Below are 13065 nucleotides of genomic sequence, written 5' to 3'. Positions count from 1 at the left end.
TCCATGGGGGGCTGCCCTTGAAGTAGAACTGGAAGCTGCAACTAGTGCAGAATGCAGCAACCAGAGTGCCAATGGACACGTCTGGGTCGAACCCATGTAATGGTAGTGGTTACCAATTTGATTCCAAGCCCATAGATGCCTATGTTGCACTACATAACTTGTGACACAATATCTCAAAGTAGTGGCTCCTTCCATATGAACTGTCTCTGAGTTACGATCAGTGATGCCGCTGCCAGGAGAAATCTAGGTAGAGGGGTGTCAGCATGTGAGCAAGCCTTCTCTCCCAGGTGCATTGAGCACAGATACTGTTAATTTTTCATTGGCAGCAAAAGAAGGAGCTATTTCCCCAGGTCTTCAGGAGGGATTGACATTTGGAAACACTTGGATAATTTCATCACCTGCTCTTATATCCTTCAGGCGTGCCTGTTCTATTATTGTAATATTTTATAGTGTTGGTTGATCATTTGATGACCTTGTGAGTTGTTTGTGCTGTGAGGCCGTAGAGTGAAGGGTAGTCTATAAATAAGTCAAATGAACAATAAATAAAGCAAGCATTGGTGTACAACCTATTCTGGGCCTGTTGCAGCTGTGGCCACGATAAACAATGTGTTTGTATGACTGCAGAACCCAAACTGTTCTCATCGGGCAGGTCCAGGTCACACTGCAGGCTTTGGGAAATGGGCACAGTTCCTTTCAGTCTCAAATAAGCTCTTTTTGCTTTGTTCATTCCAAAACAGGAGGGGCTGGCAAGGGAAGTATTTAAAAGTTGAGGTGCCATAGCCAAATGAGAAGGAAAATGTAAAGAGCCTGTCATCTTTCCAGCTGCAAGTTGCAAAAATGCTTCCAGCACCCCAGGACAGGAGGAGGAGGCGGAGGAGGAGGCTGTCAGCCTCATCTGGCTTTCGATTTCACCTTGCATGTTTTTAATTCTTTCCATGGCTGCTGGGTGGGTCTCTGTCTCTCTGTCTCTGTCTCTCTCTCTCTCTCTCTCTCTCTCTCTCTGTGTCTCTCTCTCTCTCTCTCTCTCTCTCTCTCTCTCACACACACACACACACACACACTTTCATTTTTACATTAACCTATTGTCTGCTGACAGAATATATAAGGCAAGGGTACATTCAGTGTACGCTTTCCTTAGATGCTTACAGAATCATTCCCCATGCTCCTTTTAAACCTACTAGATCTTCTAGCTCCATACTTCTGCCAAAAGAACAAAAGCCAAATCCCAGCCCTCACTGATCTGTGCCACGTCCCTCCTTGGCTTCTCTGTGTCTCCTTTCCCCATGGTTTGCACGTCACCAGTTCAGTCCCTGGTAACTCCAGTTCAAATGAGCAGATCAGAGTCTGCCCCAAACCCTGGTGAGCTGCTGCTGATCAAAGAGTAGACAAGACTGAGCTAGGCGTTCAATTAGTTTGATCTTGTTAGAAGGCAGTTTTTCTATGGATCTGTGTTGCCCGTCATCTCCATTGAAACACAACAAGACTCCTGTTAAGGAAGGACTTGCAAACCAGTCTTTCCCTTTAAGGTGATCCACTAGGGTTGTGGGAAAGAAACACTAGGGCACAGCAGCTCCTTGAAATGGCACAGGCGGCTGTTCCACACTTGATAGCCAACCTGGGTTTGTGACTCACTCAGGTGTTTACTTGGGAGGGAGCCACAGCCAATCCTGGCTCTCTAGTGACTGTCCTGGTACAATGCATGTCTGGCACATTAAATTACACCTGGGGGAAAGGATGTGAATTGACCCTTTGAATCAGGGTACCGGGTGAATAATATATAGCATTCTCAAAAGAAATCTGATAGCCTGGTCAAGTTCCAAGCAATGCCCTAGTGTGTATGAACTGCATTGATGACGAGAACAGATTTGTTTCAGGTGGTGAGCTCAATGAAGTTGTCTATACGGTGTGAAGCAGCTAAGGCAAAATCCATGTTGGGGCCAGTGGCAAAACTCCAGTTATTATAATGCCTTTCTGCAAACCTGTAGGCAAGACCACACTTGGAATACTGTGTACAGTTCAGGTTGCTGCAACTTGGAAATTTATTTTGTACAGCTGGAAAAGGTGCAGGAAAGGGTAATCAAAATTATAATAGTACAGGAGCAACTGAGGAAAGGTGACAGTGTTTGGAGATTTTTAGTTTAGAAAAACTGAGTAAAGGAGGGGGTGTTAAAATTCTGCATAGTGTGCAGAAAATGGATTTCTCTTGTAATACTAGAGTTCAGGGTCATCCAGTGCAGCTGAAAGTTGGGAGAGGTGGATAAGACCATCAATGGCTAGAAGTCATGGCGGTTATGTACTGCCTCCAGAATCCGAGGTGCTGTTCTTCTGAGATGAGGAGTGGCAGAAGGCTTGTGGGCTTCCCAGAGGCCATCGGGTTGGCCACTGTGAGCACTGAACGCTGGACTTGATGGGCCTTCAGACTCATCCAGCAAGGTTCTTGTTATGTGTAGTTTAGTTGTATTTAGTTATCAAACTGCCACAAAGCCAAGGTTTAACAGAATGAATGAAAGGTTAACATCAACAGAAGCTATCAGGTTAAGAAATAGAAAGGGGTGACTTTGGATTTTGTGTTTGTGGGAACTGTAACTGAATTGGGAGTGCCATGGATTTAAATAAAGGAATGTTAAATCCTGCTGTACAGAGGCAGGAACTAGTGTTCCATCTGGAGAAAAGTTAAAAAATAAAGAATAAGGATGGTGTTGCTGTTTTCTTTTATCCAAAGAACAAAATAATAGTATTTACAATAGGTTTCCAGTGCGGTGATAACATACCTGTCGGTAGCAGGGGGAAGGGCTTCTTTCTCTCTTTCTATTATTAAATGCAATGAAACTGTGTTCATGCCTTCTGTCTTGAATTTTTTAAAACATCTTTATTGAAAGTTTTAAAAGTACATAATTATATGTGCACTAAACATGATGAGACGTAAATAAGAGAAAAAGAAAAACAGAACCGGCGTAGAAGGGGAAATAAAGGGGAGAGGGGGGACCCAAACTGCATATTTTACAAGGTTGTTATTGTACTTCACCAGATCTTAACCTATTACAGTATTTGTAAGAATGGATTCCAAATATCATTGAATTTGTCCATGGCAAGTCTGTGTTTATATGCAAGTTGTTCATGTGTTGCGAGTTTGCATAAGTCTTCAATCCAGTCATAGAAGGGAGCCGCATTTTTATTTTTCCAGTTCATCAGTACCAGTCTTTTTGCTGTGGTCAGGGCATGGAGAGTCCACTTATATTGTCCTTTTGTAAGGTTCCATGTGCTGGGTATATAATTCAAGAAGATATTTTGCTCTGTAAATGTAAGGTTGTTCCGTACAGTTTTGTTGATGGTTTCAGTTACCTTCTGCCAAAAGTCTTTCAATATAGGACAATGAAAAAACATGTTTTAGAGAAGCATTATCCCTATTGCATCTCCAACAGTTAGATAGCTTAGATAGCCCTTTTTTAAACATAATGGGGTCCAGTATATTCTAAATATTTTTTTTGTTGTATAAGGTCAAAATTGAGATCTCTTAATTCTTTATTCCAATCCTCCTTCAGTACCTGTATATCAATTTGGTTTGCTAATAACAAAGATTTATATATATTGATGGCCGTTTTTTTGTGGCGTAATAATTAATCAGCTGCTTCAATATATCTGGGGTCTCTGAGGCTGTAAAAGCTGCTGGTCTGTAGATGGTGGTTAACAAGTGTTTTATCTGGAGATATTGCCATTGAGCATTTGTAGGTAATCTGTATTTGTCTCTTAAGATGGAGTATATATAATATTTATCCTCTTCATTTATCAGCTGGTCTAACATTAATATACCCATATATACACACACACACACACATACACATTTTATACATTTTTATACATTTTATACATTTTAACATAACCATTTCAAACATTAAAATGCAAGGTACATTTGAACCTTCGGACCTCCTTCCCTCCCTCCATGGGTTCCATGTTTAAGATTAAGTTTGCTGCATCTTTTATCATTATCCATCTATTAAATATCCATAATTATCGTAAAAAAATCCACATTACAATTTTCATTACAACCCTGCCAGTGATTTTAACTGGATTTTACAGTGGTTCTTTAAATAAATTACAGATTTGCTTCAGTCTTTAGAAAATACTTGATCTTCCTGGTTTCGGATCTTCCCTGTCAGTTTCGCCATCTCCACATATTCCATCAGTTTCATCTGCCATTCTTCTTTTGTTGGTACTTCACCTTCCTTCCATTTCTGTTTTTTTTTTTTTATAAAATTTTTTATTCATTTTAAACAGTATAGAAAACAAAATAGACAACAAAATAGAAAAAGAAAAAGAAAAACATACAAACAAACATACATGACTTCCCCAAACCTTCCCATCACTGCACCCTTATTTTTTAAATTAGCTTTAAGCAATCCTTCTTTCAATTTTAAAAGAACAACTTTCTTTAAATTTTCTTAAGTTTAGATTTTAACAGCTATAAATTCTCTAATTTCATAGCCCTTGACATCTTCTCATTCCAAAATTTTACAAAAATTCTTAAGATACACTTTAAATTTTTTCCAGTCCTCTTCCACCGTCTCTCTCCTCTGGTCGCGGATTCTGCCGGTCATCTCTGCTAGTCCCATATATTCAATCACCTTGATCTGCCATTCTTCCAGAGTAGGTAGCTCTTGAGTCTTCCAATACTTTGCTAGAAGAATTCTTGCTGCCGTGGTTGCGTACATGAAAAAAGTTCTATCTTTCTTTGGAATCGTTTGATCGACCATGCCCAGGAGAAAGGCCTCCGGCTTCTTTGCAAATGTCCACTTTAGGACCTTCTTAATTTCATTATAGATCATTTCCCAGTAGGCCTTAATTCTTGGGCAGGTCCACCAAAGATGATAAAAGGTTCCTTCAGATTCATTACACTTCCAGCACTTGTTATTGGGCAGATGATATATCTTTGCAAGCTTGACTGGGGTCATGTACCACCTATAGATCATTTTCATTATGTTCTCTTTTAAGGCACTACATGCCGTAAATTTGATGCCTGTGGTCCATAACTGTTCCCAGTCTGCAAACATAATATCATGTCCGATATCCTGTGCCCACTTAATCATTGCTGACTTTACTGTTTCATCTTGAGTGTTCCATTTCAGCAACAAATTATACATTTTAGACAAATTCTTAGTATTGGATTCCAATAGCTCTGTTTCTAACTTTGACCTCTCCTTCTGAAATCCTAGTCTCCTGTCTTGCTTAAATGTCTCATTAATCTGATGATAATGTAACCAGTCTCGAACTTTAGATTTTAATTTCTCAAAGCTCTGTAATTTAGGCTTTTCACCATCGTATTCTATAATTTCATAATATTTTGGCCAATCTGATTCCATATTAAGTTTTTTTACCGCCTTGGCTTCCATGGGTGACAACCACCTGGGGGTTTTATTTTCCAACAAATCCTTATAACGAATCCATACATTATATAATGCTTTTCTGACAATGTGGTTTTTAAAGCCTCTATGAACCTTTACCTTGTCATACCACCTTCCATTTCTGGGCTAGTAGCATTCTCGCTGCTGTTGTTGCATAAGTCTTTTATCTTCACTTGGTAACTCTTCACCTATTATACCTAGTAAAAAGGCTTCTGGTTTTTTAACAAATGTATTTTTAAACATTTTCTTTAGTTCATTATATATCATTTCCCAGAAAGCCTTTACCAACGTACATGTCCATTAATACGTATACCCAAATTCATCCACCTCTTCCATATGATCATTTCTTTCCCGATTTTTAAAGACGTGTTTCCCCACGAAGTCATTTTGTCGTGGGAGAAAACGTCAAATTTATAATTTGGGGACATATGGAGCCATATCGTTTGAACTGATGTTACTGTTTCAGTAGCATCTAAAGTATTAATGTATTTAGACCCGAGTGCTGCCCATCTCTCTAGGCAAAGGTAAAGGGACCCCTGACCTGTGGCCGACTCTGGGGTTGCGGCGCTCATCTCGCTTTATTGGCCAAGGGAGCCGGCATACAGCTTCCGGGTCATGTGGCCAGCATGACTAAGCCGCTTTTGGCGAACCAGAGCAGCGCACGGAAATGCCGTTTCTCTAGAAGTGCTGCATCTCTCTAGAGGTGCTACATATTCCAAAGCAGCCCATTTTGGACAGTTGTTTTCAGTTGTGGGTCTCCAGAATAGTGTACCTGACAGTAAATATCCTTGTTGATACAATTCTAAGTCTGGGATCCCAATTCCTCCATTTTTTAATCAGTATTTGCATTTTTTGCATAGATATTCTTGGAACTGAAGAGCCCCAAAGGCATTGTCTAATAAAATATTTAATTTTGTGAAAGTACTTGTTCATCGTGTGAATTGGAATTTCTCTTAAGGCATAAAGTAGTCTAGCTATTATGTTCATTTTAAGAGCATTGACTTCCCCCCACAGAGTCAGGTTCAATGACTCTCATTCTGTCGATGTCTATTGATACCTCATGATATATTTTGTTGATGTTTAATTATGCTCATTTAGATAAGTTGTGGTATTAATATGCCTAGATATTTAATGTTGTCTTTGCAAATATGAAATTGGCATTGTTTAAACGGTTGAATCAAAAAGTTATTTCCTATTAACATCAACTCCGATTTGGACCAGTTTATAGTATATCCAGAAATACTGCCAAAAAATCTAGATTTTGCATTAATATTGAAATAAAACTGTGAGGTTTCATAATAAACAGAAGAATATAATCTGTAAACATTACCAATTTGTATTCAAATGAGTTACTAATTACACCAAAGATTTCCTTATGCTGTCTAATAGTACATGCCAGGGACTCCAAACAGATATTAAAAAGCAAAGGCAAAGTGGGCAGCCTTGCCTAGTACCTCCAGATAATGTGAAAGGTGCAGGAATTATGCCATTTGTCTTAACTCTAGATGTAGGGGAGCAATATAATATGTTTATCCATTTTATAAAGTCCAATGGAAAACCAAAATTTTGTAGTACTTTTTCCACACATAGATTGTGGATCTTATCAAAAGCTTTTTCCATATCTAAAGATAGTATACAGTAGCTAAATCTTCACTGTTCCTGTTTAAATTTATCAAATCCACTACCAGCCTGATGTTATCTGCAGCTCGTCTCGTCTTTATAAACCCTGTTTGGTCATTTTTAATAATAGTTGGTATTACTCTTTGCAAGCTATTTGCCAATATTGCTGTTAAGATTTACGTATCAATGTTTATCAAAGAAATTGGGCAATAGTTGGCACATTGCATCAGATCCTTGGCAGGCTTTGGAATAACAGTAATGTAAGCATGGTTGAATAATGTTGAGCTGATTCCTTCTCTAAATATCTCAGCATATAACTGATATAATCTAGATGACAGGAGATCAGTATATGTTTTATACCATTCCACTTGAAAGCTGTCTAGCTCTGGTGCATTTGCCATATTTGAGATTGTTTCCCCAATCTCAACTTCTGATATTGGAGACATCAATAGTTGTTTTTGTGTGTTTTCTCGTCTTGGTAGTTTTATTTTTATGGAAAAAAATATTCCATAACCTCTTCCAGTACCTCTTCTGCTTGTCTCTTTTTTATATATAATTTCATTTTTCATTTTCAGCTTTTACAAACATTTTAGCAAAAAAAACCAACAGTCAAATCTAACAGGTAAAGGGAAGTGCTTGTCTCAGAATGGCGTTTCCACAGAGGCTCTTGTAACAAACCATTATTACTTTGACAGGGAGCATCGCTGCTGGAAAGCCTGTATCCCAGGACAGAAAGATCACCCCGACACCAAGAGAAATGGCCAGCTCCAAGTCGCCTCATCCTACCCTTGCAGACCACCACCCCCCTATCTCTCCATATGAGCACCTGCTCCGGGGAGTGAGCGGTGTGGACTTGTACAGGGGACACATTCCATTGGCCTTTGACCCAGCAGCTATTCCCAGAGGAATCCCCCTGGAAGCAGGTAAACGTGTCAGGTTCAGAAAATGGCAGCAGTGAAACAATCACCATGGCTGGAATATGCTGAGTTATCTAAGCCAGCATTACACAGCTTAGTCTCTCTGTACAGATTCGACTGGGTTAGTTCTTAAGAATCTGGATGCATAGAGAGCCAGTGTGGTGTAGTGTAGTGGTTAAGAGCGGTAGTCTCGTAATCTGGTGAACCGGGTTCGCTTCCCCACTCCCCCACCTGCAGCTGCTGGGTGACCTTGGGCCAGTCACACTTCTCTGAAGTCTCTCAGCCCCACTCACCTCACAGAGTGCTTGTTGTGGGGGAGGAAGGGAAAGGAGAATGTTAGCCACTTTGAGACTCCTTAAAGGGAGTGAAAGGCGGGATATCAAATCCAAACTCTTCTTCTTCATTGTTCAGTTTAGAATAATTTAGACAATGGAAAAGGACAGAGAACATTGGTAGATGTTTGAGGCCATTCTAGCAACATGCAGAGTAAAGAAGAATATCTCTGGTTTCAGACACCCTGGGGTAGTTGCAGCAAGAACGGGGGTTGGGTGGGGAGGTTCAGGTAAAGAGGAGAAGAGTTTGGACATGGGTGGTAGTGGTGAACTTACAGTGAGAAGCCAAAAATAGAGAGTTGAAGAAGAGATCTAGTAGAGCAGAGATGGCTCCAATTGCCCTCCAAGTGCTCTTGTTTTGAGACAAACTCTGCTGAAGAAAACACACAGCATGTGAAAAAGCTAATATTGTCCCTTTTCTCTGTTCTGTCCAGCAGCCGCTTATTACTTGCCAAGGCACCTCGCTCCTAGCCCTACGTACCCCCATCTCTACCCACCATACCTAATCCGCGGCTACCCAGATACGGCTGCCATGGAGAACAGGCAGACCATCATCAACGACTACATCACCTCCCAGCAGATGCACCACAATGCTGCGGCTGCCACTGCGATGGCTCAGAGGGCAGACCTGCTGCGTGGCCTGTCTCCACGAGAGCCCTCGCTAGCCCTCAATTATGCAGCAGGTCCGAAAATAGGTTTGGGGTTGTGTGGCAAATTCTGGCAGGTGTCTGTGTTCGTCTGTTGCAGCAAAAGCAAGAGAGATCCTTGAAGCACTTTCAGAGAACCATGTTTGTTTATAGCATAAGTTTCCATGGGCCAGACTTGGTCTGTTGCTGGACAAAGCCTGCAAAAGTATCTCCCACAATTGACTGGTTAGATTCAAGGTGTCATAGGGCTCTCTGTGTTGTTGAGACTAGGAGGACTTTGTGAACACGGAGCAAGTTTCAGGCATAAGGGCCTGATTTGGCAACATTAACTGGTGAAGGCATCAATCAGCTGCAACACTTTTTATGTTTCACATGATGCATGCCGATCATGGGGATCCAATGGTGCTTCTTAACTGCACCAGTAATTTTGCATTACCTAGAACTCTTCAGCAACCCTTTCCTCAGGCCTGTAGTTTTCCCTGTTCCGCATTGCCAAGTTGCATTAAGTGTAACTGACAAGAGAGAGGTTCTTCACTGTGTTTAGTCTGCCCACTTCTTTGCCTGCCGTTCTGAACAAGCTGCAGGCAGTTTGGGCAGCTGGCCTTGCCCTTCAGGTGATGTGATACCATGTGGCAGGGACAGAACTTGCTGCTTTCAGAAGATGGATCTCCCTAAAAAGTGCAGGAGGCATGGGGGACACAAGAAAGTCAGAAAGTGGTACCCACTGTCCAGATTAAGGCATCCTTTCACAGCTGACACAGCACAGGCTACAGTGTCGTACAATGCCACAAGAGGTTACTGCTTTTTGATACTGCACTTCTAGTTCCAAGGCATATTGCTTCTCCTAACTGTCTCTCCCCCCTCCATTCTCTTAGCAGGAATAATTGACCTGTCTCAAGTGCCACATTTGCCTGTGCTTGTGCCCCCCACCCCGGGCACTTCTGCCGCCTCCATTGACCGGATCACATACATCCACAGTGCCCCCCAGGCTTTCACCAGCCGACACAGCAGCTCTCCACTCTCCCCAGGTAGGCTGATTCTTGGTATGTTGCTGAAATTCATTAGGTGCTTCTTTAAGAGCCTAAGTTAACACACACATGTGCACTCTCAGCCTAGAAGAACATAAGGGACATGGAGAGGAGGAAAATAAGAAACAACAACACAAAGCAAAATTAAGGGGCTAAAATTGCAGTACTTTAAAATGGGTATGTCATTTTATACCTGGGTGTCCTCGGATGTTTCAGGCTGCAGTTTTCTTTGGCTGCTGACAGGGGGCCTGCAGAATAGCTGCTTTAATATTCAGGTCAAAACATCTGCTTTCTGAGCATGTTCAGACTGTGTGTTTAATGATTCATAGGAGGCCACACACACCTGACCAAGCAGACAGGACCTTCAGTTTCTGAAAGGGAGCAAGAACGAGACCGTGAACGGGAGCGTGAGAAGGAGCGCAAGAAGTCGGTCTTAGCTGCCACAACCACTGTGGAGCATGCCCCCATCTGGAGACCAGGTTGGATCGCATTCCTTTAGTGACCGCTTGGGGGGGGCAGCGGGTGGAGGTGCCTGGCAGGGACTTGGTTAAGTTCTTTCTTGTTCAGCTGTTATTTGTTTTGGATTTTCCACATCTAGAGTTTTCACAGTGTTTCTTTGTGTTTTGTGGCAGGCACAGACCAAAGCAGCAGTCGGCCGTCAGCACACTCTCACAATCACAAGCACTCCCCTGTCTCGCCCCGCACCCAGGAGAACATCCAGCAACGCCCCAGCGTGTTGCATAACACAAACATGAAGATGATCCCTTCGGAGAACCTTGCCCCCTCAGTTCTGCGGTATGTCAGAGATGCGCTAACGGCCTTATTGGTTCCTGACGTGCCGTGGGCAGGGTTGCTCAGCACATGTTTTTATTATATATTTTATTTTATCTATTAAATTTCTATACTGCCCTTCATCCAAGGATCACAGGTCGATTTACATTTCACATTGCCGATTGGGGCCTTGCAGGGAGGAAATTGCATTGGGTGCAGATCATGTTGCAAAGAGGACATTTTAGTGTCACGGCTAAGGTGGCACGTGGGGGATGTGACAGAGGTTTGTAGCATACATATATATACCTGAAACATTCAAAGCCCACCCTTCAGCCTAAAAGGGTCCCCAGGGGGCATACAAGAACCATTTAAAATGCAAATCCTACATGAAAGCAAGAATAAATACTGTAGAAGAGAACAGGGAAACTACAGAAACAGAGTCAGAATGAAACTTCAGAACAGCAGGAAAAATAACACTCAAAGCCTGGCAAAGAAAATAAAAATAAAGCTTCCACATTCACCTAAAAGCCAGCAGAGAGGAGGTTATGAAGGCCTCTCAAGGGGTGAGCATTCCATAATCAAAATGCCACCGTTTAAAAAAATGATTTGTGTGGGGAGCATGGAAGACTTTTCCCCCTCTCCCCTCAAACTAGAACAGGGCTGGGGAGCCGATGGCCCTCCAGGTGTTGTTGTGACTATAACTCCCCACCATCCTGGCTTTGCTGCCCACAGCTGATAGGACTTGGAGGTTGACAACATCTGGAGGGCTTCAAGGTTCCAGAGTCAGGGACAAGTGGTCCAAGAGGAACAAAAGGGAATTACGTATTTGCATAAAGTTATATCCTAATGCCGGTGCTGTTCACTGAAACTAATGGGCCTGGTATATTCATGTCAATGTCAATGTGTCTACTCTGAGTAGGACTAGCACTAGATACAGCCCATAGTACATAATTAGTTTTTGGCTGTCCGAAGAGGTTCGGATTGCTGGTTGGTTAGATGGCTTTCCAAAAGAGTGGATAAATACATGGAGGACATGAGGCTCTGGCAGGGTCCTAGAGCCTTCCCATTTCCTTCCCAGAGCTGCACAAGTGCTAACTAGGCTTTGGGAAGGAGGTGGGAGGACTCTAGGACCCTGCCAGAGCCCTCATGTCTCCTCCCCGAAGCCTAGTTAGCGCTTGCCCAGTTGTGCCGGGGAACCCACAGTTGTGCCCTAAATCCACCTCTGCCCCCACCCAAAAAGCTTCCCACAGGTCTCTTACTTTGCCTTCTGCTCTTCAGATCCACCTCCTCCTCTGCCACCACCACATCACCAGTTCGCTCCTCAGGATACTCCTCGGTATCATCATTGCGCAGCTCCGTAGGTGGGTTGGACAGCTATACTTCTATGATGGATCCTGCCCACATGCAGAAGGAGGCCTCCAGAGCGCAGGATGTCAAAGCGGAGCGGCCTCAGGCAGACAGCAACCTGTTCTCCTCCAAGCTGCCTGCTGGGGGCGGCCTGGAACAGTCGCCTTCACCCGTTAAAGCCATGGAGCCCAGGCCTTTGTCCTCCTCTGGGCCAGGTCCAACCCACCTGTATAGCAGAGGACAGGGGAAAAGCCACCCTCAGCACCACCCGCCCCTGGAGCAGTCGCTGCACGCAGTTTCGGCCAGTGAGCAGCCCAGTAGAGAAAAGAGTAAAACCTTTTCAGTACAGGAACAGGAGCTCCGAGCACTCGGTAAGACCACCATGACAGCGGCCAGCTTCATAGATGTGATTATCATGCGTCAAATTTCTTGCGATAAGGGGAAGCGAGAGAGAAGCTCGCTAAGTAACGACGCCAATAGCGATGGTAAGAAATTGGAGGGGGAGCGGGGCGGTTCTTCCAAGTTTGTGGCCTTAAAACACACACAAATACCTTTTTTCCCCCCGAAGACCCTTCTCACCCATCAATTTTTTAAATTTGATTTTTGCATTTGTGGTGACGGCCTGTTTTATTTCATGTGGTGTCTCATATGAAGGCTCTTACTCCTGTTTTTGTTTTCTCCTCCTGCCCATCTACATGCCTTCTTGGGTTTGGTTTTGTTTGTTGCTGCTGCTGTTATGCATATCATTCAGTTCCTGGTACATGGCTGTGATTGTGACGGGCTGAAGGGAAACATGAATGAGAGTGTCATGGGCAACAGTACTGTATGCTGCATGGATACTTTGGGGTGGAGTTTTGTTTTCAGGGGCTTTAGTTTATTCTCTGCTCCAAATTCCAAAGATTTACATTTTTCGAATAAGTTGTATGATTTTCAGTGTTTGTATGATATATATGGATCATAGCATGTATATTTTGTGTTTGGCATTGGGCAGTAGTGGGGGCAGG

The 13065-nt window shown here is 42.9% G+C and overlaps 1 protein-coding gene across 23 annotated transcripts in view; it reads left to right on the top strand.

Annotated features, from left to right (window-relative positions):
- Positions 1–13065, top strand: part of NCOR2 (nuclear receptor corepressor 2) — a 343395-nt gene that overhangs the window by 310125 nt on the left and 20205 nt on the right. For 19 of the 23 annotated variants that reach the window (XM_081892760.1, XM_081892767.1, XM_081892762.1 and 16 more), the window contains 6 exons: positions 7715–7942; positions 8703–8951; positions 9791–9943; positions 10273–10422; positions 10576–10738; positions 11993–12546. In XM_081892760.1, coding sequence (XP_081748886.1) covers positions 7715–7942; positions 8703–8951; positions 9791–9943; positions 10273–10422; positions 10576–10738; positions 11993–12546 — 1497 coding nt within the window. The remainder of the gene's footprint in view (positions 1–7714; positions 7943–8702; positions 8952–9790; positions 9944–10272; positions 10423–10575; positions 10739–11992; positions 12547–13065) is intronic. The other 4 variants (XM_081892763.1, XM_081892756.1, XM_081892751.1 and 1 more) reach the window with 4 other exon arrangements.

This window comes from Podarcis melisellensis (genome assembly GCF_964234715.1).
Source record: "Podarcis melisellensis genome assembly, chromosome: 16".
NCBI classification, from domain to species: domain Eukaryota; kingdom Metazoa; phylum Chordata; class Lepidosauria; order Squamata; family Lacertidae; genus Podarcis; species Podarcis melisellensis.
Note: the sequence above shows the minus strand (reverse complement) of the source record. Positions and strands in the feature narration are given on the sequence as shown.